Here is a 25,902-nt window from a genome sequence, read left to right as displayed (position 1 = left end):
TAAAATGCAAATCGATTAATGGATCTATTTAGGTCTGTGATTACAATGAATCCCACCGGCACTTTTCACATTTCCTAGTGGCTGTAAAGAAGATTCTCCTTGTGTCTCCAGAGGATGGCATTGCACAGTGCTGTCTTGGGACTCAGCTCTAGGATGGCCTCCCCTCCTGCTGCTGTAGCTGAGTCTATCCAGATGCGCCATAGGAGCCATGGAGGGGTTATCAGTTGTGATAACTAAGTCATCTTTACTTCGTAGTGGTTGTAAATTTTTTCCCATTTCAGCACAACTTGAAAAGCCGTTTATTAAGATGTTTAAGCAAGATGGCACCAAACTGAACGTGACAGTGAAAGACTCACCTACATTATTTGGAAAGAACAACACATTCCTCACCCTGCGGGAAGTTTTTGGCGAGGACTTGAATTATATACTTTTTTATCAGAAAGGCTCAAGCAAGGATGTCGTGAGAGATTTTTCATTCATTTTATACCTTGTTTTATAGATCCTTGATTCTCCATAGCCTGTATCCTTCCCAGTTCAAATATACAGGGATAGGGGTTAACATGGTAGCGTTGACAACAGATTCTTGTTCTGCCTGTAACTTGTTGTCTTTTGACCTTAGGAAATGTCCTTTCAGAGTCTCCAGTTTCAAAACCAAGGTGTTGGATCAGACTGTTCTCTCCAACATCCTCATATCGGGGATCCTGGATGGGAAAATAACTTATTAATTTATTTGCACATTTATGCATAAATATGTGTGTTTATGCATGTGTATATATGTCTCTCTCTCTCTCTCTCTCTCTCTCTCTGTGTGTGTGTGTGTGTGTGTGTGTGTGTGTGTCTGTGTGTGTGTGTGTGTTCCTTCATGCTGCTTTGTGACACTGGGCATTCTTACTCAGGGCCTTGTACCCTAGACAGGTTCTCTGCCACTGAGTTACATCTCCAGCCCCTAACTGTGCCTTCTCCAGTGATTCCATCTTTCTTTTCCTACAGAAAAAAGGGGATGAATTGAGTTGGATGTGCTTGTTGTATCTTTCTGCCTTGGCAAAGGCATCCTTAGCAGTTATCAGGGTTACTGGTGAGCCAGGTCACTTCTAATCCTCCCTCAGTGGTGTCTGCATAGACTCTGCTTAGAGCCCTGGTGTCACCTTCCTCAGCCACATAAGGGAAAGAACTCAGTCTGAGCCTGTGTGAATAAGGACTTTTCATGTTTTCACAGAAAAAAGCTGAAACAAAGACTAATGAATTCTCAATTGATGTGGAAGAGGGGGCAGGCTACTGCTTTTCTGTACGAGCTCAGATTCTCTCTAGGAAAACTAATCAAATGAGTGCAAAAAGCATCAGTGAGTGCACGGACCGATGGAAGAGTGTATTAGAAGGTGAGTGGCCATGGCTGGCAGTGCCCTGGGAGGCTCAGCTGCCCTCACGTCAGAGCAGCATGTAGCTCTTTGGTTCAAACATTCAAGGAGAAATGACCTTATGTTGTTTTAAAGGTTTTTTTTCTGGGTTCTTTTTGGGGCATTTAGACACTAGACATGATCCCACGTGGTTTCCTTGGTTATCAAGCGCTGCCCTGGGCACTTGTAATGGGCCAAGGTCTATGGGCACTGAGTGTGCACATTACAGTTAGGATGTGAGTAGTTAAGTATCAACTCACAGCTTCTCTGCCTGTTTTTCCTACTAACACAATGATCTGTGAGGATGGGGGTGAGGTGGGGAGTGGTCTGTGGAACAGCTAGCTTGTGGACATGGAAGATTTTGTTGTTGTTGTTGACATGGCAGATATTTAAGTGCACTTAGGATGGACTTTTACCACAGGGGCTATGTGTGCACGTGAACACGCTCTCTGGGTGTGCAGTGTTGTGACTAAAAGCCTGTAAATATCCCTCTGGGCCCCACAGAGGTGGGGCTCTGAGTGCTTTCAGGGGAGAAGTGTTAGAAGTCAGTAGCAGTTGCCTTGGCCCTCTGTTAAGTTTTCAAGTCATTATGTTAGTCAGTTGGATACACTCAAGAAGACAAATGTCGTATATGTGGAAATATAGATTTAAAATTATATACATATGTGTATTTATATATGTGGGGGGAAGATCATGAGACTAGAATGGAAAACGTGACAGAGAAGGACGTGATATAAAAGGGAGGGTAATAGAATAGATGTGATAAGAAGGTAGAAGGGTGGCCTACGTAGGGCAAGGAGCTGGAGAGAGATGAAGGGGCATGGGGGCCAATGATGAATGAGAGCAAAGTCTAATTACGTGTCAATTATGAAAATGCCATAATTAAACCCATTACTCCACATGCTAAGTTAACCTAAAATTTTTGAATGCAAGAATACATTGAAGTATTCTGCCTCCTTACTGCTATTGACAGAAAGTTCCCCTTCCATTGGAGCCCACGCCCTTCTGGGCAGCTCCTGAGCCACAAGCCTCCAGATTCCCTTTCCTAAGCCCTGCTCTAATTGATGCCTCAGCCTCTGCCTCAGTTTCCCTGTCTCGTCTCCACCCAAACAGATCCTCTGAGGTATTTCCAAGGCTGTCTCCAGGAAGCTCCTGACTACACTAACTACCACTGTCTCTTCGTCTCCTGCATCATCACTTTGACTCTTGTTCTTTGCCCTTCCCATCTGTCTTCTAAATTACAATCTCTGCCACTAAACTCAGGGTCTATTTTGGCCTCAGGGTCACTTTTGGCCACATTTCCAACACGTGTTTTCACCTCCAACTCCTTGGGGTCTTCTCTAGTCGAGGAACATTGGGAGGCTCATGTAACGCCGTAGCCACTGTCAGCTTCTCTCAAGCATATGAGGTCAGGTAGATTCTTAATCTAAGAATGGTGGAAACAGTGGAAGAAATAAACTTCTAAGTTTCAAAAATGAAAATTAGTATAGTTTGAGTTCATGCCCATAGGCAAGTGGGATTTGAGCCCCCAAGTTGAATTTATGTCCTTGATTTTTTTTGTTTGTTTGTTTTTGTTCTTCAGAAACAATCATCATTGTGGGAGCGCTGGTGCTCGTGGTCTCCATGTTTGCCATCTTCCTGTCCATAGCTCTGTGCCAGCGTAGAAAGGGCAGAGCAGGGCAGAAAAGGTAGAACACCCTACTGTGCTTGGCATAGAGGAAGGAGGCTGAAGCTGCTAGTGTCACACTATCTGCATGGCATTGTTCTCAAGACACTGGGTGGAACAGAGGATGCGGCTCCCTTCGTGGCCTGTTATTGCAGCTAACGATTTGATTCTGACACTTGCCTTTGTCACTTCTTTAGAGTGTACTGAACAGTACAAACTGGCTAACACTACAGCACCTTTTGCACAAGGGCTTTAGATTGTGTATTCTACACTCAGGAAGGCAAGAAGTCATCCAGGTGGATGTCTTTCATATATCATGGGTGGACTTTTGGAGAGCATCTGAGAAGCTGACTTAATAGGCTGTAAAACAGTAAATTTTAAATAGGGTGGACTTTTCTAACAGTTGTTCTTTGTAAAGTGGTGTTTGGTTTCCTTTTTTCCCTCTACTAGTTACTTTTGGAAGTTTAAAGCAATTGGCAAACTTTCATATTAAATGCAGAATATTTCTGCTTGGGGCATCTTTATGATATATGTATTACGATTTAGCACTTTAACTGTCTATGGTGGGGATTAAACATTTGACAGCCAACTCTGTTTTTATAAGACTGCTATCCAAAGAAACCACAACAGTTTTATGATTTAAGGAATTAACAATGTCTATGGTTAACATTGTATATATTTATATATGGGATTTTCTATTTATGGAGCTTCTATTTGTATATATTGAGATAACTTATTTAATATACGTTTACGTAAATAAAGGTGATTGGGAACGTGACTGTCACATTTATATCTTCCATTTATTATTTACTACTTGGTCTTTGCATTAGGTGACTTTGTTGTGGTGACAATGGATCCTAGCAATCTTAGTGGCTTCCAACAATGTGTAGTTTGCACTCACACTAAGGTTGGTAAGTGTTGGTAGGTGGTGGTTCCTTACAGTGTCCTCTCATTACAACACCCAAAGAAAGAGGGTTCTCTACTTGGATCAGAACAAAGATGAATACTCTCTCTCTCTCTCTCTCTCTCTCTCTCTCTCTCTCTCTCTCACACACACACACACACACACACACAGGGAGGGAGGAAGGAAGAGAGAGATCAAAAAGCAAAAACAAACAAACACACACCCAGGTAGCTGGGCTTTCAATGTTTAAACCACGTTTTAAAGATAATTTTTTGGTTATGCTGTACTTACATCTTTTTCCCTCTTCCCTGCCCTTCGACCCTTGGACTCATTCAAACTCATGGTCTTGGCTCTTCTGCTCCACACTTTGGTTCACATGGCTAAACAAGTCATGTGCCAAGCCTGACAGGACTAGGCCTATTGAGGGACCCTAAGGCTCATGGTGGGGATGCACTCTCACAGAGGAGGAAGAACGCGCTGTAACCTAGTAGAGACTGAGAGAGATCTCTCCCCATAGTCCCTCACTTGTACTGTGGATGAGGCTGAAAGAGAAAGAAAACTGCCTTTGGTCTTTATGGTGACAAAAACTAGAAGGATCAGGAAGGGAGTGAGGAAGACGGGGCAAAGTCTCTAGACTGAGGCTTCTTTGTGGGCAACCACTGGGTTTGGCTCTTGGGTTTGACCTCACTGGAGAAACTAAGCACAGGGACTGGGTCCTGCTGAGTTGACTCAGTGACTCTGAAATGGAGAAGTGAGTGAGCCCTTCAGATGCAGCAGAAGTCTTCGCTGCGCAGAGAGAGAATTCGGACAGGGTGAAGATATTCTGAGCTGGGTGGACTGCAAACCTGCCTTGGCTTCCCTCTGGAAGGCCGGGAGTTGCCAAGGGCCAGTTTAACTCATAGGTTTTGTGTGTTCACTCAATAACAGACCTGCCCAGGCTGCCCCACTGCAGAGGCTGAACCTGCTTGTACCAGTGCAGCTTCTGTTACCATAGCAACAAGCCTGTGCTGCAGAGTCCAGAAAGAGCCAGGTTATGTCCTCAGCGAAGGGAGCCTTCGCCTTATCTTGAGTTCCTGCTCACATGTGTTGCCCAGGACAAAGAGTTCCGTGTACCACATAAAGGGCAAAGCAGGCTCCAGAAGCTCATGCCTGACCTTGCATTTCTCTGCCAGAATAATTATAGCATTATTATGTAGTTCCCTCGCTTCATAATCTAAGGAATTTGAATTATCTGTAGACAGAAAGCAGGTCTGGATATAATAAGGTACAGAGCTGTTCACAGCAGGAGGAAGTCACTATAGACGTGGTGAGGCAGCGATGCAAGGATCAGAAGTTTCAGCCCCAAATATTGACCACTGCACACAGCCGTATTTCTCCTTAAGGTTGGCATTAAACAGCTGCTCTTAGGTCAACAGCACAAAGGGCTTTGCAGCTGAAACTGGGCAAACGGGGATCTGCTGCCCTCTAGTGGGCCAAACTGCCTGTCTCCTTACAGTGCTAGACCCTCTCAACCTTAGTACTAATTCATAAGCACAGCTTGAATGCATTCTACAGATTTTTTTTTCCATTTTAAACTACTGTTTGGTATATTTTTTAATAAACTAGAACTTGTGAACACTCAGTTGGAGTGTCAGCCTCTGGCTCCATCAGAAAAAACTCATTTCTAAATTATCTTTATGCACGTTCTAGGGCATCTGTGTTTAACATGCAATCTTCCTCCAACTGCTGCCTTTTAAAATATTTAATCTTGGCTCTAATACAGTGGAATCAATCCTATTTAAGGAGAAAAAGCTCTCAAATGACTGTCATGTAAATCTGTTTTACACGGCAGGAACCCTTGCTTAGTCATGCCCAGAAGGATCATCTACCTGCATGGAGCACATACTAGATGAGCTGTGTCACAAAATGAGGGGACACTTTCGGGGTGTGACATGGACTTCTGGGATATGCTTTGCCACAGTCCCCAACATGGACTTTGCACTGGAAATCCAACTAATTATTTCAGCAAGCTGGGCTGGGTTTACTGTTCTCTGTGATCAGGTGTTCTGTTCTTTGTAGTTAAAAAACAAAACAAAACAAAACAAAAAAACCCAACCTAACACTGTATCATCTCTAATATGGATGTAAGCATAAAGAAGAAGCCACCTATGGTGGTCTGAATGACAATGGCCTCCACAGGCTCATATATTCAAAGGCAAGGTTCCCAGTTGATGGACATTCGGGAGGGATTAGGAGGCGTGGCTTGTTGGAGTGTGTGTGTTGGGGTGGGGTGGGAGATGGAGGGGGCGGGGATGCAGTGGGGGTGGTGGTGGTGCTTTGAGGTTGAAAAAGCCCATGCCAGCCCCATTAGCTCTCTCTGCCCCATGATTGTGAGCAGAGACAGAAGCCCTCAGCTGCTCCAGCCCATGCCTGCTGAGGCCATGCTCCTCACACCAGCTGCATGGACTCTGCTCCTCTCTGGAACCGAGCCCTAAATCACATGGAGCTTCATCAAGGCAAATGGAAAGTAACTAAACAGGACCTAGAATGGAGCCTTAAGATGCAGAGAACTCCTAGTATGAATACATTTTATTGTTACGAGTTCACAACTATCTGAAGACTTTGCCGCTGAAATCATCTTTCTCTTGCATGACCTTTCTCCCTTGTTTGGTTATTTCTATCAGAATAAGACATATTATTTTCTGTTCCAAAATACACTCTTTCCTCAACTTATAAAAGCCGGTCCCTTGGACAGCATCCCCTGACCTCCAGCTTGTAAATGCTGAGTTGCCTCAGTGCTTGAACGCATCTCCACAAACAGTCAGTTACTCTGCATTATGTCCACGGCCATGGCCTAGGATCTAGAGTGCATGCTGTTTCCCTGCAGTAGCTAAATGCTGTGCCTTCCAAATATGCACTGTAGCCCCCACTTCTTTTTTTAATTAATTTATTCAGATTACAATTTAATTGTTATCCCATCACTTGTATCCTCCTGTTCCTCCCTCCCTCCCACTTTCACCCTATTACCCTCCCCTAGGTCTATGACCGAGGGGGACCCCCTCCCCCACTTTATGGTCATAGGCTATCAAGTCTCATCTTGGTAGCCTGCTTATGTTGGACCCTTGAGTCCACTCGGGTGGGGGGGGGGTCGTCGCGAGAGGCCACCGGAGAACCACAGTGTTGATGCAAAGACACAAGGTTTATTGCTGTTGCGCGTCAGGGCCCTGCACACTCACTCGGGAGCGAGGGAGGCCCCCCGGAGTCACTGTTACAAACTTTTAAAGGCTAAAACCGCAAAGGTTAGGAGAGGCTATGCAAAGGTTAGGAGAGGCTACGTGCCCTATGCCAGGATTGACTCTGCTGGTCGCTAAGGGTGCTTGTCTAAATGTTATTGGTTATTGCAGGGAGGGGTGTTGGGGAGTTTTCAGAGAATCTCCAGATGGTAATTGTTTACCTTAGTTGAAATTGTTTATCTTGGTCGGCCACCTTGATCTCAGAAACTAAAGCTGAGCTGGCCTTCAATTCTTTTTAGGTCATTTTCCCAAGCTTGCCTGGCTGAGAGAGGGGGCCTTACACTTATTCTTTCTTTGAGTGCCACCAGGGCTCCCCACCAAGGGGAGGTCATCAAATATGAGCCCCCACTTCTTTTAACGTTCAGAGCTGAAGTGCAGCCCCAGCTGCTTACACAGCGTGCTCGGTATCCAACAGGGATCTTGTCCACACCATCCAAGGAGGAACTAGTTCCCACTTCAAACCTAGTTCTCGCCAGTCTTCCCCATTTCAAGGAATGACACCGCCATCTGCTCAGGCCAAGCCCTGGCATAATCATTACCTTCTCCTTCCATTCCTCATGCCGCTTCACTCTAAACGAAGTTGGCCGGCATTGTGGTGGTTAAAGTAGATTCCTGTTGCAAACAGTTACCTCCCCTCACCCGACTTGGAGCCACTTTGGTGGGTCTGCCCTGCCAGGCAGGCCACCCTTCCTTCACTACCCACCCCCTTACTCCTGCTGCCACCATGACATCCACAACAGCGTCACAAATTCCAAGTACACAATTATCATAACATGCTGAACTTTAAGACGTTAATGTAGGCTCCCCCTTATTTTTCCTACATGACAGAAATCACCCAAGCAGTCCAGTGATTCCCCACTGCTGTGTGGTGTTTCCTGAAGGCTGTGTACAAATAGCTACTCACAGCAGTTTGGACACAGATAGGACACCAGTGACAGACCAAAGAAACAATCTCACCTTGTTGCTGTTGTTAGTTTTTGTTTGGTTGGTTTTTTTTTGTTTTTTGTTTTTGTTTTGTTTTGTTTTTATAGGTTTTTTGAGACAGGGTTTCTCTGTGTAACAGTCTTGTCTATCCTGGACTTGCTTTTGTAGACCAGGCTGGTCTCGAACTCACAGTGATCCACCTGCCTCTGCCTCCCGAGTGCTGGGATTAAAGGTATACACCACCATGCCAGGCCTAATAATCCCACCTTGTGCTGGCTAATTTTAGGTCAACTTGACAGAAGGTAGAGTCACGTGAGTAGAGGGAACCCCAGTTGAGAAAAGACCTCCATAAGATCAGGCTGTACACAGCCAAGGTTGTAGGGCACTTTCTTAGTAGGTGGTTGATGAGGAGAGGGAATAGCCACGCTCATTGTGAGTAGGGATATTTCTGGGCTGGTGGTCCTGGGTTCTAAGGCAGCAAGCCATGGAGAGCAAGCCAGTAAGCAGCATTCCTCCATGGCTTCTGCATGAGCTCCTGTTTCCAGGTTCCTCTCCACCTGGTTTGAATTCCTGCCTTGGCTTCTTTCAGTATGTAAGCCAATAACCCCCTTGCTCGCCAAGTTTCTCTTGGTCATGGTGATCCACCACAGCAATATTAACCCCAAGACATATGTAGATGTAGTTTGCTGAACCAATGTGTTTAACTGAGGTGATACATGGCATGTGTGAGGGGGCACTCACAGGAGCAGGGACAAGTGCTGACAGAAGAATGATGAAGAGTGAAGCTTGCCCATCCAAGCAGGCATCCTTAGGGAGGGGCTTTATGCACCCTCCCTCCCTTAGGATCCCCTGCCTGTAATCACAGCCACACTGATTTGATGGCAACAGTTACATCATGCTCGGGGGCAGAGTTAACCAATGAGTTAAATGGGCACTGGGAATGGTCCAGCCTTCCACAAACGGAAGACAATGCAGGTTCGAGGCCCACATAGTTCAAAACTTCTTCATGCTGTCCAAATCCTATCCCTGCACAGCGAAGACTTCTGCTGCATCTGAAGGGCTCACTCACTTCTCCATTTCAGAGTCACTGAGTCAACTCAGCAGGACCCAGTCCCTATGCTTAGTTTCCCCAGTGAGGTCAAACCCAAGAGCCAAACCCAGTGGTTGCCCACAAAGAAGCCTCAGTCTAGAGACTTTGCCCTGTCTACCTCACTCCCTTCCTGATCCTTCTAGTTTTTGTCACCATAAAGACCAAAGGCAGTTTTCTTTCTCTTTCAGCCTCATCCACAGTACAAGTGAGGGACTATGGGGAGAGATCTCTCTCAGTCTCTACTAGGTTACAACGCGTTCTTCCTCCTCTGTGAGAGTGCATCCCCACCATGAGCCTTAGGGTCTCTCAATAGGCCCAGTCCTGTCAGGCTTGGCACATGACTTGTTTAGCCATGTGAACCAAAGTGTGGAGCAGAAGAGCCAAGACCATGAGTTTGAATGAGTCCAAGGGTCAAGGGGCAGGGAAGAGGGAAAATGATGTAATTATAACCAAAATGTCTTTTTATAAAAAGTGGCACCAACCTGGGTGTTTTGTTTTACTTTTGCGCTCCCTCCCTCTCCCTCCCTCCCTCCCTCTCTCTCTCTCTCTCTCTCTCTCTCTCTCTCTCTCTCTCTGTGTGTGTGTGTGTGTGTGTTCACCTTTGCTCTGATTAAAATAGAGACTTTTGCTTTGTTTGGGGGTCATGCAATTAGAAGACACTGCAAGGAGCTACCACTTCCCAAGACTTACCAAAGTGTAGTGTAAGTAAAAACCATACATGGTTGTAAGCCACTAAGATTGATAGGATCAATTGCTACTGCAATGTAGTCACCTAAGCAAAAAGACCAAGTAGTACATAGTAAAGAAAAGATATGAATGTGACAGTCTCATTCCTAATCACCTTTATTTATATAAAAGTATAGTAAATAAATTATCAAAATATATACAAATAGAAGATATATAAATAGAGAATCCCATGTACAAAACCTTTAATATTTATATGAATATATAGTGTTAACCATAGACATTATTAAGCACCTCAGATCATAAAACTGTATGAAGTTTCCTTGTATAGTCTTATAAAAATAGAGTTGGCTGTCAAATGTTGAATCCTTACCATTGTCAGTTAAACTGCTAAATCATAATACATATCACAAAGATGCCCCAAAGCAGAAATATCCTGCATTTAACACATTAATTTGAAAGTTTGCCAATTGCTTTGAACTTCCAAAAGTACCTAGTAGAGGAACAAAAAGAAACCAAGATCCCACTATACAAAAGAACAACTGTTAAAAAATTCCACACTATTTCCATTTCACTGTTCTATAGCTTATGAAATCAGCTTCTCAAATATTTTCCAAAGTCCACCCAGAATATATGAAAGACATCTGCCTGGGTGAATTAGTGTCTTCCTGAGTGTAGAATACACAATCTAACAGGTCAAGAAGGGAGCCTTATGACTAGGACCCTCAAACCCCGTGACCCGCATCCTCTGTTCCACCCAATGTCTTGATAACAATGCCATGCATGCAGTGTGGTGCTAGCAGCTTCAGCCTCCTTCCTCTATGCCAAGCGCACTGGGGTGTTCTACCTTTTCTGCCCAGTTCTGCACTTTCGGCACTTGCACATAGATACGGACAGGAGGATGATAAAAATGGTGGCCACAAACACCACAGCTCCCACAATGATGAGTGGGCCTGAAAAACAAAATCAAAGAACAAAACAAAATCAAAGACATAAATTCAACTTGGAAGCTCAAATCCCAGTTGCCCATGGGCATGACCCAAAATTACAGCACCCTCCTTTGGTGAAACTTCAAGTTTATTTCATCCACTGTTTCTACCATTCTTAGATTAAGAAAGAACCTACCTGACCTCACATGTTTGAGAGAAGCTGACAATGGCTATAGCATTACGTGAGCCTCCCAATGTTCCTCAGGTAGAGAAGACCCTGAGGATGATGTGTAGCCAAAAGGGAATCTGGAGGCTTGTGGCTCAGGAGCTGCCCAGAGGGGTGTGGGCTCCAATGGAAGGGGAACTTTCTGTCAATAGCAGTAAGGAGGCAGAATACTTCAATGTATTCTTGCATTCAAAATTTTTAGGTTAACTTAGCATGTGGGGTAATGGGTTTAATTATGGCATTTTCATAATTGACATGTAATTAGACTTTGCTCTCATTCATCATTGGCCCCCATGCTCCTTTGTCTCTCTCCATCTCATTGTCCTAGATAGGCCACACCTCTACTTTCTTATCACATCTATTCTATTACCCTCCTCTATATTTCTCTTTCTTCCCTGTCATTGTCCCCATTTTAGTTTCATGACCCCTGCCACACACACAGATATGTAAAAAATGTATATAGTTTTAAATATAGGTTTTGACATATAAGAGAAAGTTGTGGTATTTGTGTTCCTGAGTCTGTCCTACTTGGCTCAACGTAATGACTTGAAACTTTACCAGAGGGCCAGGCCACTGCTGCTGTCCTCTGATGCTTCTCCCCTGAAAGCACTCAGAGCCTCTTGTCTGAGGGGTCCAGAGAGATATTTACAGGCTTTTAGTCAGAACACTGCACACCAAGAGAGTGTTTTTACATGTGTGTGCACTCGTGCACACACACACACACACACACACACACACACACACACCCTGTAGCAAAAGTTCTTCCTAGGTGCACTTAAATAATCTGCCATGTCTACAAACCAGCTATTCCAGAACCACTCTCCCATGGCCCCCTACCCCAACAGATCATTGTGTCAGTAGGAAACTGTGACTTGGTTTTAAGCACTCATGTCCTAACTGTAATCTGTACACCCAGTACTCATAGAACATGGTCCCTTGCAAGTGCCCAGGGCACCACATGGAGTCATGTCAAACACCCCTAAGAGAATCCAGGAAAAAAAAACTCTAAAACACTCTAAGGTCATTTCTCCCTGAATGTTTGAACCGAAGAGGTACATGTTGCTCTGATGTGGAGGCAGCCGAGCCTCCCAGGGCACTGACAGCCATGGCCACTCACCTCTCGGTATACTCCTCTCTTGGTCTGTGCACAGAGTAATGCTTTCTGGGCCACTTTGATTAATTTTCCTGGAGAGAATCACAGCGTGTACATTAAAGCAATAGTCTACCCCTTCTTCCACATCAATAAAGAATTCATTAGTGTTTGATCCAGCTTTTTTCTGTAAAAAGATGGAGAATTATTCTTCACCAGGGTTCAGACTGAGTTCTTTCCCTTAAGTGGCTGAGGAAGGTGACACCAGGGATCTAAGCAGAGTCTATGCAGACAGCACTGAGGGAGGATTAGAAGTGACCTGGCTCACCAGTAACCCTGATAACTGCTAAGGATGCCTTTGCCAAGGCAGAAAGATACAGCAAGTACATCCAACTCAGTTCAGCCCCTTTTTTCTGTAGGAAAAGAAAGATGGAATCATCAAAGGAGGCACAATTAGGGGCTGGGGATGTAACTCAGTGGCAGAGAACCTGTCTAGGGTACAAGGCCCCTGAGTAACAATGCCTAGTGTCACAAAGCAGCATGAAAGAACACACACACACACACACACACACACAGAGAGAGAAAGAGAGAGAGAGAGAGAGAGAGAGAGAGAGAGAGAGAGAGAGAGAGAGAGAGAGAGAGAGAGAGAGAGAGAGAGAGACAGACAGACAGACAGACGGACAGACAGACAGACATATACCCACACACACACATACACATACTCATGAGAACACACACACATTTATCAGTCATTTCCCCCTCTGATGTCCCTGATGTGAGGATGTGGGAGCGGACAGTCTGGTCCAGATACTTGCTTGGGAAACTGGAATCTCTGAAAAGACCCTAATCAAGGACACAAAGCAACTAGCTCAGAAGTGACAGGCAGAACGGGGATCTGTTGTCCATACCATCATGTCAACCCCCATTGAACTGGGAAGGAAGCAGCCTGTGGAGAACTAGGATCTATAAAACAAGGCATAAAATGAATGAAAAATCTCTCACATTTTCTGTACTTGAATCATTCTTGTAAATAAGTATATAACTCAACTCCTTGCCAAAAACTCCCCGCAGGGTGAGGAATGTGCCGTTCTTGCCCTTTCTGACCAACGTTTGTGAATCTTCCACTGTCACGTTCAGTTTTGTGCCATCTTGTTTAAAATGCTGAATTACTGGCTGTCCGAGTTTTGCTGAAATAGAAAAACAGTTTGCTTGGTTGGAAATTACAATCACTATAAAGAAAAGATGACTTAGTTATCACAACTGACAACCCCTCCTTGGCTCCTATGGAGCATCTGGACAGACTCAGCTACAGTAGCAGGAGTGATGGCCGTCCTAGAGCTGAGTCCCAAGACAGCACTGTATAATGCCATCCTTTGGAGACACAAGGAGAATCTTCCTTACAGCCAGTAGGAAATGGGAAAAGAGCCGGTGGGATTCATTGTAACCACAGACCTTAATAGATCCATTAATAGATTAGCATTTTGGTGTGCACTCTATTTGAACACCCTATAGATATTTTACATTTAAGAAAACTGGCATATATTCCACCTGGGCAGCATTATCCATATTTCAAGATTTTGGTGGCCATGTGTGGGTGATGGTGACCAGGCTGAATAATGGAGTTTTCCAATCTCCTGTATTTTAGCTACGATAAATTAGGGGCTGGGAATCCCAGGAAGAATTCCTGGTCCATTAAGGGAATCTATTTTAAGCTATTGGTTCCTAGTTCAGTCAGCTCAGATCATGTGCTGTGTTTATGTGATGGTTAAGGAACCCCTCACTCAATGCAAGGAGAGAGAGAGAGAGAGAGAGAGAGAGAGAGAGAGAGAGAGAGAGAGAGAGAGAGAGAGAGAGAGAGAGAGGAGTGAGTTTTCTGTCATGTATCACAAAGGTGTCCTAAGAGAGGGGCTTGTCAGTGGGGACCCTAGGAAGACAGCCACATACATCTGGGTAATTGGACAACCAGGGCAAATGTCACAAGGAAAACTCTGGTCAGTTGTCACTCATCCTTCTCACCATCCAGTCACTCGGCAGTCTGAGGGTACAGAGAGGGGACACCAAAATAGGACACTTCTGTTTTAACCAGCAGGCCTTGCAGAAGAAGTAGAGTTTAGTGTCCCTAATGTGCTGTGTATGCCTGTGAAATGTCAACTTCTGAAATACGTGCACACACATGCACAAACACACATGAAAAACTAAAGAAATGAAAATTTTCCACTACTTGGCAGGAATTCTATTTCTTTCCTTTATTCTAATATTTTATTTATTAGAATATTTATTATTCTATAATATTTTTATTCTGTAATTCATGGTGAGATATCCTTTGATTCCTTATTAGATGAAAAAGATGGATACTTATTTTTCTAAGAAGGATATTGCATTTTCTTGTTAGATGGCAGCCTTGCACACTGGGGCAAAGAAAGCATGCCACAGGTTCAAAACCGTCATGAGGGAGAGCTGGCACCTGCTGGCTCATCTCAGGATCACATAAAGTTTAGCTGGTTGAAGAACCAATGAGCCTATTTACAGTACAAGTGGCTTCCTTGTGAATTGTGCTTGTTTGGGGGAAATCCAAACCTAGGAACTCTGCTCTGATGAAGGATGTAAACCTCAGCTAGTGACATGTATCCTGACTCACTATCCGGAGGAAAAGCCACAAATCCAGCCTTGCTGTGACCCCAAGCTGGTTACTGGTAGGAACTGAGGGAGACTGGAGGAGAAAGTTAGTAGATGACTCAGTGATCAACATATAAGTTCACATTCTGTGAACATCCGTCCATCTGCAGAGAGGGAGATGCTTATTTATAAGATGCCCCCAGTGTGTGTGTGTGTGTGTGTGTGTGTGTGTGTGTGTGTGTGTGTGTGTACAGATACATCTTTAATCTAATGTCCAGTAGTGGCTCTCAAAGCTCAAGAATGTGCAGAAGCCTTGGCCAAGAGTGAAGACATCACACACCAAGCTACTTACTCTCTTGGTAAGGTGTAAACTTTGTGGCATTTGAAAATAGCACTTCCTTCCTTTTAGTCTTACTCTGGGGGACAGATAGGACCCTTGCCTCATAGGTCTGGTGCACATCCTGAACGATCTCCTCTGTGACATCACACTCAGTGTCTGTGGTTAAGTTGCATTTGTTTATCCATTCTTTAGATCCAGGGCTAAAGGAAGGAAGGAGAAAAGAAATGGGAGATTATGGGGTCTGTGTCCATCAGGACGGACGGCCTTCTACCCAAGTGCCCTGAGCTACCAACTGGCAGCACAGGGAACCTGAATAGCACTTCCCACCCTGAGCACTGAGTGGGAATGCAAGGTCACCCAGGCGCCATGGTGGCTATGCCAGATTTTCCTATATTGTATGTGACCATGGAAGACCTGAGACACCAACCAACTTTCAAAGCCACACAGTAACTAGGGGCAGAGCTGGTCCTGTTTGCCTTATTACATTGCCTCATTCTAGTTGTAGTTATGAGAGTGAGAATACATCTCACCAAAGATGAGAGAAAAATAATTCAGGTAGTGCTGGCTAACAAATTTCATAGCTTCAAGGGTAAAGGACAGATCTTTCTTTTGTAAGGCACCATATAAGAGAAAATAATTTGAAATTTTTCTTCTGAACACTAAATTCTTCAAAAGGACAAAAATGACCATTAGTTGAGCACCACTAACTTGCACCCTGAACTCCCATCAAATGGATGGCAGGATTCACTGCTCTGTGGTCCATATGACCCTGCCACACAGACCCTCGCACTCAAGCCATGTTCCACATCTCCATATCACCTTGCTTAGCTCTCACCTCTCCCTTGGTGGCTCCCCTCCAACCTTACTGCCATGAAAGCTCTGACCCTGCAGGCGCTCCTTGGACCCAGAGTTCTGGTTCTCATCTCTATGCCAAGCAGCAAGGCTTTGGCTTTTGCTAAATATGAAACTGCTACCCCTTCAGGGTGAATACACACTTCCCATGACCACACACATTAAAAAGAACCAGGACTTCCTTAGGGAGATTTGCACATGAGGAAACATACATAGAGCATACAGGAGAGCCAGTGGTTGACTACCCATATGAGAGGATCATGAGAGAATGTAATTAGGTAGGGAATCTTTTATTGATAGTCTTTACCATTCAACATAACATATAGAATATGACCTAACAATGAGCAGGTGAGTCGCACATAGACTCAATGATCCACAGAGAAGAGGCACAAGTGTGGAATCTCCAAAACCTTAAAGAACCAGATGAAAGAACCTAGGTACATATATCCTTTGTCTTCAAACTCACAAACTAACATTAACCTTGGCATAGTTTAGCTTCTTGTAGTTTTTCGTTTTCTCCTTCGATAAGTGTAGAGAGGCTATTTGGATCCAGAATGAGCAAAATGGATCTTGATTACATAATTTCCATAGGAAAAGCCAATGGTCACTTAATGGTTTCTTTCCACAGATATGACAAACAAAGCCTCTAGATGCGGTGCTCTGTTCCACCCAGCTTACAAGTTGGACCATATGATCTCTGAAAAAGCACAGAACCGGGGCCTACATCACCCTGTGAGAACAGGTCAGTGAGAGGACATTCTCCAATGAGGTCCTCTGGGTGTTGCTAAGAGCACAGCCACTTTAAAAAGCCTCACTTTTCCTCTAGGTTAGTGAAAAACTCCACAAGCTTGGAAATAAAATCCCCTCCTAGTGTACTGAGGGGTTCCAACAGGAAACAGACATTCACCACCTGAGGGAGAGGTTGTGTCTGGAAGCTTCTATACTCAGCTTCAGACACAGCACCCACTCTGGACTGGATGGCACAAGTCATGGCACGGTGCTGAGGCTGGGCCTCTGATGCTTCCCAGCTCCTTGCAGAGAAGATACTGTGGACACTCAGCCAAGGGCTTTGGTGCCACAGAGCGGCCCTTGGCCAGCACCACACAGCCAAGCTCCAGCAGTGTGGGTAGGTGTGAGGAACAGAATAAAGGGGATTCAGGAGAAGCAGTGATGAGCAGAGCTCTCCCTTCCTCCCATTGGCAGAGCCTCCTGCAGACATGGTGCACCTCAGTTCTAGGCAGCCTGCGCACCCATGACAGGCAGTCAGTGTGAGCCCTGGCTTCTCAGAGCCACAGTTCCATCTGGACAAATGACTGCTAGGACTCCCTTAGTCCTGGAACCTCCTTCCCCCTGGGAAGGGTAAGGACTAGCTCAGGTCTCAAGCACTGACTGATGAAAATGCATCCAGGATCACCCAGCTCAGCAGCAAGGTCCTGAGGATGGTGACACCCAAGCCTGCAGGAATTCCCAAGCTGTACCCCGAGAACTGATGTTTGCAGATCATGAGCCTGATTCATCTCAATAATGGCCACCTTAAAAATTCTAAAAACTTACAGCTAATAAGGGGTTCTATTTCAAAAATCAAGTCAACCAAGGTCTATTTCCAATATTTTCCCAGTTAAGACAACATATTACAAGATAACAATTCCTCCCAAAATCTAATCTTCACATCTAGAAGCAAAGAATTTCCTAAGGTAAATATCAATAATTAATTACCTAAGAAATAATACCTCAACTGTTAGGACATGAATTGTCAAGGTTTGAATTGGTCTCACTATATATAGCTCCAGTTAGCCTTGAACATACATGTAACCTTGCACTCATAAACCCCCTGCTTCATACAAGTAAGTTGTGTAGGGATTAGTCAGTGTTGCCATAACAAGTTCAACTAAATTGGGGGTGGGAGTGGCACATGGATTATGGATGGGCAGGGCAGATCAGAACTGTGCCACTGAAATGTAGCACCAGCCTTAGGGCAGAGACATTTGACCTCATTGGTAACTATAGATTAAGTAACTCCTTTATCTCTATGTATCTATGCATAGCTATCCATGCACACATGCACTCGTGCACACAACTTCTCTTCCCCTTTGGTTTGGCAATAGTTATCCTGGAGCTCATTTTGATAAACAAGAAAGCTGTTTAAAAGGCCCATACCTGAGACTGGCATCCTAGTGCTATAAAAGGCTTGGCACAGGCTGAAACAGCACAACAAAGAGGGAAAGCATGCTTGAATTTTGTCAATCAGCACTTTTAAAATACTTTACACATTAGGCAATCTGGGTTTTTCCAATTTTTTTGGACATGTGCTGGAACTTATCAGAAAGAAAAGCTTGTCAAAGATATGTAAAAAACATTAAGGAAACCACGTGGCAATGCTGAGACTTAGACTAACAGTGTTGCATTACTTGCTCCTGAGAGTTGTCAGTGACCAAGCTTGATTGAGTTAAACAACCCCAGACAGCAAAGGATGCAGACAACCCTTCAGTGTTTTCTAAGCTGCTCAGTGACTCAGGAGTCTGGCCTCCACATAGATCCTGTGTACAACCAAATTTTAATTCACAGAGTCCATACAGTAATGAATCAAACAGTGCTTCAGGCAAATGTAGACACTGAATTCCTCCTACCTCACTCTCACATGCCAGGAGTAGCTCAGTCTAGACAGCTAGTGACAGGAAAAGGCATTGCTGCTTCAGAGAGATCAGCTGCCACTGATCCTAAAGCGTACTAAGAGTCTGTGTGTGACCGGGGTCACTCCACCATGGCTTATATGCACTTGTTAATTTTCCTGTAATTACCCCCAAATAACTAGACAATGTATCATCCATTTATTTGGTTTATACTCTTTATTTATTTTGAATTGGAGGTCCATGTATTGCAAGATGGCCTCGACCTCCTTATATATAGCTAAGAGTAACTGATTTTCTAATCCTCCTGCCTCCACCTCCTGAGCACACCATGCCAATTCTATGGTATGCTGAGGATCTCACCCAGGACTTCGACTGTGCTAAGTACATCCCAGGCTTCTGTCATATCAGTTTAAAGTGCAGAAATGCTTCCGCCTTGATAAAACCTGACAGAAAATTACCACAAAAAACCTATCATTTGCTAAACAGCCTCATACAAAACCAGCTTCAAGGAATCTGTATTAGTGCACAAGAGACAGATGAGCAAAACCATTAATCATTGTTTTGGTTTTTTAACCTAGCTTACCTTATCTGAACAACGTAGAGATAATTGATGGGTTTGGGTTTCCACTTCAAAATTGTCTTGAAATTAGTTGAATCCCAAGTTAAATTAAATGCTTTCTCTGGAATGTCTACAGACGACACAAAAGCACTGTAATTGCATGCACTTCTTTCTGTGGTCACCACCCTGTGCTAACAGTCTACAACAGTTTCCCGGCCTCCACCCTCCAAAGGAGCACATCCTTGTTGTCAATCACAACAACATTGATAACTTATAGAGAAGAGAGTGGTGTGTGTGTGTGTGTGTGTGTGTGTGTGTGTGTGTGTGTGTGTGTGTTCAAGTTTTTTTTCTAGACCCATATCATCCTCCTGGCAACAACTACACTGCAATTGGTGGAAACAGCTAAAGACCCTCGAGTCCTTCTTTAAGCTGCTCAAGGGAAAGCCCACTTTATAAGGACAGGGAAGGAAGGCCCAAGGTCCACGCAGGTGCCAGAGCCCCAGACCTTCTGAAGCAGCCAGACTCGGATAGCGGCAGCCAGGAACGGTTTCAGTAAGTTGGAACCAGGGACCGTCCCACACACGTTGAGACAAGTGAGGAATGCACATAACGAAAAATCTCAACGCGACCTTCCCCACTGTAATCTAACATATCTGAAACTCCCACGGAGAGCCAGGTAGACGTGCAGCCCACGTGGCAGCTGTCACATGGTGGGGATGCCATCCCATTAAAATGCAGTGTTATCAAGGTCTCTTTTTGCAAGTCCTCGGGTTTCAGTCTTTGCCTCACCCCAAACAGTGGGCAGATTCTGTCTTCCCTGAGCTTACAGCAGCATTACTTCTACCAGATCTAAATGAAAGGCCAAAGGAACAGCTTTTTATTAAGGGAAGATTCATACCTTGTCAAAGATAATATGCAAGCAGTGTGTGATCCAGGAGCCTGTCACCATTAAGGGTGCAACTCTTTAGGAAACTCTTTGTTCAGAGTAGGAACCACCAGACAACCAGGGAAACCAGGGCAGACACACAAAGCAGCTTCAGCAGGGACAACAGCATGGGTCAGGCATCAATTACCTCCCAGTCTGATATTCACTTAAACCACCAAGGCAAGAGCAGCTAAGTCCACAGACGTAAAGGGACACCTCGGGGTCCCCAAGGAACCAGGCCATCCCCCAGCCAGCAAGGCCAGCAAGGCCGTGAGCCCTGGGCTTCTCAGGATCGGGGTGCCACTCACCTGCAGCCCTTGCCACCTGGGTGAGAAGGCACCCTAGGTAGGTGAGAGCAAAGGCCTCTAGAAGGTGCAGGCACATGGAGATCTTCATTTCCAAGGGCTGTTGGGGAGGTTGTGTTGCTTTGGTTGCGGTGGCTCAGAGGTGAGGTTTGGGAAAGAGCAGGAGGTGCCTGCCTCCAGGTCCTCCCGATATAAAGGGCAGCAGGGACACCCACGCCTCTCCACCCCTCCTCGCCTTTGTGTAGGCCCAGCCTCTGGCCCGGTCACTCATCTTCTCTGTGGGCGCCGCCCAGTCAGTTCACACTCCTGCCCCGCCCCTCCCGTAGGAAACTCCCAGACACGGAAAGAGGTGACTCAACTGTGATTCAGTAGTGCTGCCTACCCGTGAGCCTCAAGGTGCAGGCAGATTCAGGAGATGCTCTGGAGATTCAGGCTCTCAGGCAATCCGTGGATGACCAGTCTGGGGGGTTAACCCAGGAGAAAGGAGTTCTTTTGGAGGGACCAGAGTTAAAAGTCAAGGGAGCCTTACTTTTCCTGTGCTTTAGATGTAGGCTACATCCCCAACAGAGGAATTATCTGGGTCCATGGACCATCCATGGTAGCCAAGTTCAATTCCAAGGTCCTGCCTAAGAGCCCAGCTGCAAGCAGAACATTCTGTCAGTCCCTTGTTAAATTGTGCAGGATGGTGTACTAAATGCACTTGTCTGCATGGACAAGTGCCCTGGATTAGGTCTAAAGGCCATTTGACAACCCTGCTCCCCTGCCCCCCCCCCCAACTTATGTCCTAGCTTCCCTTTCTAGGCTTTGCTGTGAAGTTGTTCAGGTCTGAGAATATCATGTATCCTATGGCTAAGCATTTGTCCAATATCTTGTCAAAAGATTTCCTGTCGTTTCTGGTTGACTGTCCATATTGTCCCTTCCTTTACACCAGTTGTTCTCAACCTTCCCAATGCTGTGACCCTTTCACTCTTCAGGTTGTGGTGACCCCACGGCATAGAATTATTTTCTTTGCTACTTCATAGCTGCAATTGCACTGTTATAAATAGTAATGTAATATCTGTGTTTTCTGATGGTACTAGGCGACCCCTGTGAAAGGGCCTTTCAACCACCAAGAAGTCAGGACCCACAGGTTCATATACATCGCTTCGTATTCATATACATTTCATATATATATATATATATATATATATATATATATATATATATATATTATATATTAAAGCTTAGGTCTACCATGTAGGCTCTGAGAGGTGTAAGAATCTACTAAAGTATTGTCACACTCACGGTGGCTTTGATTACGCTTCCTGATTATGCTTGAGAATGGACAGGGCAGAACCTCTTAGACATCCATTACAACTCCACAATGTAAACACATATGGCCCCCTCCTCTAGGGGCTTTCCCTCGTGACCTTGCCTTCTTCTACTCCCAGTCCAGCACAGGAAGACTGCACCCAGAAAACTCTAAAAAGGATGGTTAGTTTTTCCATCCACAGACACTCAAGAGTGCTCTGTAGCAGGTGTGGAAAACACTGGAGTTTGGGGAACTTATTGTTCATAGACAGAAATATCCTGCTGGCTATTCCTTAGAACACACATGCGTGAAGACACATAGAAAGCTTAATTTCCTTTTGCATAAGCAGTGGTGAAATGTGGCTGATGAGGAGTCTGCAAATGACCAGGACTCTCTTTCAGCACTTCCTCTGCACGTTTATCGAGCATGTTAACATCTTTACCCCTTCAGGTTCATCGAGGACTTTACATAATTGCAGTTGTGCACTCATATGTCAATCTTCCCCATTCACACTATTTTTGGGAGGTTGAGGCAGGGGGTGGTGGCATCAGGTTCCTCCCTTTAGTCCTTAGCACCTAGGAGGTCCTTTCTGCACATGGGTGAATCAATGAAGATTGTCATGCAGCCACGCATGCAACTGAAAGTGTTCACCAGCATTCGAGAGATGAGCACTGTCACTGAGAGCTGTGTTGTCTAGGAGCTACAGTGAGATAATCTGATTACCAAGAACCTGCAAATCCACCACATGCAAAAGCACCTCTCCGCAGCCAGTCCCAGCTGCCCCAAGGTGGCTGAGGCTCTTTCTGGCTTCCAGGACTTCTGACTGGAGGAGAGGTAGCTTCAGGGCAGAATGGAGAAGTTCAGGGCTGGTTTCATTTTTCTAACAGCCTGCACTCTAGGGTGATTCAGAATCTGCCCAGTCATGGGATGTGAGGAGACTGCTGAAAGTCAGGCTTAGTGGCTGTTTAACATAAATCCTCAAAATGTCTGTCTCCCCAGGAAAAAAGACAAGCTAAGATTCATGATGAATGTAAAATTGAAAATAATTATTTTTTAAGCCTATTAGTGTGATATAGTAAAATGAGCAATGTTACCATTTCCCACAAAAAATATTCAGGTAAAATGCAAAATATGAGAAAGGCCCGAGGGAATTCAGAGTTAGTGAGAACACAGAGTTCTGAGTGGGGGAGAAAAGGTGATTCAACAAAACCAAAGAAACATCTGGCAGGTTTAGTCATGGAGAAATTGGCAGTTATGATTATGGATCTTTGTGAAAATAATTATGTAGTATCCACAGTTTATATTTCAAGTAAAATTAGTTGAGAAACTATACAGTGAAAATCTGTTATCTTGACCATTCAAAATTCTTCTGCTCACAGGTTGATCACTTACTTAGTTATCACACAGCATCAGGATTTTGAAAAGCACTCTTTGTTTTTTATCTATTTATTCATTTATTATCTAGAGCATTTTGAGACAAGTTCTCTTTATATAGATAGCCCTGGCTAGGCTGTTATTAGTATAGACGAGAGTGGCACCCAACTCATAAAGATCTACCTGCCTTCACCTCTAAGTGCTAGGCTTAAAGTGTGTACCATCATTCCCAGCTTACAAAACAAAACAAATAGAAACAGAAAACAAAAAAAAACCCCACAATTTTAGAGAATAATCTTCTAGTCTAAGTCTTGCAATTTTTAGCACACAAATACCTCTGCAAACTCAAGGCTTAGTTGACTGCCTGTGAAACACACTTTCCTAGCAATTAACAGTTAACATTATTATGTATATGCAATGATCATAGATAAATCACAAATGGATCATCGTCATAATCTTGGTAACAAAATTCACTTTTAAAAAATTTTTAACCAGTATTTTTATTAATACGACACCATGTGCTTAAACTTCTGTACGATAGCACTGTTTCAAGAAAGCCTTAGTACTTCATCCCTGAGACTTCTAACTGAATTTTATGTGTAGCAATCCATTCACTCAGCAGATACTCGAATGCCTAGTAGCTTCGGGATTCTGTGCTAGACCAGAGATGTGCAAAGTAAAACAAAAAGTCTCTGTCCTTTGAAATATATCATCTTTCCTACTTAGGTCAAGATTCCAGAGGTTTAAATGCTTTCCTCTTCATGTATGAAGAGGAAACAATTCTATAGTGTTGTTCACTGATAATTTTTTTCTACTCCCTCCCAAGCCAAAAGACTTAAGCCTGTCACAGCCAGGTTTATCTTAAGCCAGGCACATTTGATCATCTCTGCTTCCCAGAGAAGCAGCCATCATGTACCCAATGCACAAGGATTGCTGCACACAGAACTGCCATCTGGTCTCTGACCTTCTTGAGGACAAGGGTCCACTTCTAAGCTGCCACAACATGGCCCTTCAGCCCACTATTCTGTGGAAGGTTCTATGAAAATGCTAATTTATTACACAATCATCTACACCCTGCTGGAATATATATTAGGATGGAATAGAATCAGAAGATGGTCTCTGAATGAATTCTAGACACCAGTCCCTCCTGCCATGGCTGTCAATAGCTGCACAGTCTGTCTCCAGCCTCACTCTCCACATCCCAGAGGATATGAGGAGTTAGAGGTAGGACTAACACTATTGGGATGGAACTCCTGCATGAAACAGATGCTTCCATTTATAAGGTGTAGAGTGAGGCTCCAAAAAGTTGTATCAACCAATATCAGACAGCTAAGGAGAATTAGACATGAAAACAGGCTACCTCTTAACCTCTTACAAACTCTTTCCACTATACAACACCAAGGCAGGGCATTCAGGAATATCAGTCAGCTTAGAAAGGGCCCCTTGCTTAAGTGTTATGATAACAATAGGTCTAGTCATCCAGGTGAGTGGGATGGCACAGATCACAGGCTTTCTCTGGCCACTGCACTTAACTAGGGGCATGCAGAACTTAGCAGCAGCAGGTACATCTGCAGAGCTGGGGAGGAGTCAGGCCTTTTGATTGACACACAGACCAGGGGCAAAGTTCCTGTCCTGAAAGTTCCATTATTCTGCTTGTACTCTACAGACCCATCCAAACAAGCTGTGCATTCATGAAAGCATTTTCTTACTTACATTTGGTTTGTTTCAACCATTATCTCTATGGAAATATCCCAGAAAGAATCTTGGATATGCACATTGTAGTTAGCTATTTTTCAAAATATGAATAAAATTGGCTTAGGTAAGTTTTGTTTACAGAATAATTTCTCAAAAATTTGTACCATATTTGAAAATTATACTGTTTTTATTTCTGGAAGGAAATTGTCCTATAGAATAAAAACCATATTCTGTTGTATGATCTCTTCCATCACATACATACACAAACTCTTGGGTAAACTCCCTACTGGAGAAACAGTGAAGAGCTGTGGAAACTAGTCTTACAGTTTAGTTGTAGGTTACAATGCCTGCCAGGCACTGAACATCTGAGCCTGTGGGTCTAGCTCTCCTCATCTGTGACCTCATTTGGTGTTTCTGCAGGGTTAGTGAGGAGGGACTAGAGCTAGAAATCTGAAAAGCCAAGGGATGTGTTGTCTTATGAAGGTCACAGTGGTGGTGAAGGTCATAGCCCACCATACACTCTGCTGACTCTGCAATCCAGACATGAAACCACTGTGAGCTATGGATGGCAGGTGCCACTTAAGTCACTTCTATGTGACTGCAATGCTGTTAACTCCTGGTGGATTCCCAATATTTTATACAGGATAAGTCCTTTCTTACCTGGACTATGCTCTGTTCATGGTCAAGGCTGGCCTTCTGTAATGCACTTTGAATCTTTTCAAGAGCTGCGATTAAATCAGGCCAAGAACCTGTCTTAGAACAGGGCATGGCAAGACCAATTGACTGGTGAGAGAAGGAGAAGCTAACCATTCAAAGCTGCCAAAGCCACCAGCAAGTACCTAGATGTTTGGTTTTGTTTGTTTGTTTGTTTTTAGCACTCTTACCTGTAGAGTCAACTTTAAAATCAGGAGCTCACCTATGTAGGTGCTTGCTTAAGAATGTCATGGTAATTCCTCTTGAGATAACCAACTGGGAGCTGGGCCAGCCCTCAAATGTTGATGTGGATCTCTGATCTGTATTGAAGACACTGGTCCTGGGATCAACCCAAATGTATGTGTGCATATATCTAGTCTTCAATTGCTTTCAAATTTGAGTCCAGGAATCCATTTGTGTGTGTGTGGTGTATCTCCCAAAGA

General features: G+C 44.3%; 2 protein-coding genes across 4 annotated transcripts in view; one reads left to right on the top strand and one right to left on the bottom strand.

Annotated features, from left to right (window-relative positions):
• The window catches only part of Abcd3 (ATP binding cassette subfamily D member 3), a 221,766-nt gene that overhangs the window by 164,801 nt on the left and 31,063 nt on the right, over positions 1–25,902 (top strand). The gene's annotated exons all lie outside the window — the stretch shown is intronic.
• Positions 473–20,632, bottom strand: LOC127206408 (tissue factor-like). 2 transcript variants are annotated; one of them, XM_051165704.1, is made up of 6 exons: positions 20,410–20,632; positions 19,201–19,306; positions 15,148–15,335; positions 13,182–13,366; positions 12,207–12,366; positions 10,751–10,887 (listed from the first exon to the last, which is right to left on the bottom strand). In XM_051165704.1, exons 1-6 carry the CDS (start codon positions 20,495–20,497, stop codon positions 10,778–10,780), a joined length of 837 nt encoding a protein of 278 aa, XP_051021661.1. In that variant the 5' UTR covers positions 20,498–20,632; the 3' UTR covers positions 10,751–10,777. The 2 variants fall into 2 exon arrangements, with proteins under 2 accessions (XP_051021662.1, XP_051021661.1); XM_051165705.1 differs by lacking the exons at positions 10,751–10,887; positions 12,207–12,366 and adding an exon at positions 473–701.

This window comes from Acomys russatus, chromosome 23 (assembly GCF_903995435.1).
Source record: "Acomys russatus chromosome 23, mAcoRus1.1, whole genome shotgun sequence".
NCBI lineage: Eukaryota > Metazoa > Chordata > Mammalia > Rodentia > Muridae > Acomys > Acomys russatus.
This window is presented reverse-complemented; position numbering and strand designations above follow the sequence as displayed.

Excerpts from the sequence above, each read along its gene's own strand:
- LOC127206408 (XM_051165704.1), bottom strand. The coding sequence starts at position 20,497 with ATGAAGATCTCCATGTGCCTGCACCTTCTAGAGGCCTTTGCTCTCACC. Across the intron at positions 15,336-19,200 it reads CTCTACGTTGTTCAGATAAG|CCCTGGATCTAAAGAATGGA; the intron begins GTAAGCTAGGTT and ends TCCTTCCTTTAG. Across the intron at positions 12,367-13,181 it reads ATGATTCAAGTACAGAAAAT|AAAAAAGCTGGATCAAACAC; the intron begins GTGAGAGATTTT and ends ATCTTTTTACAG.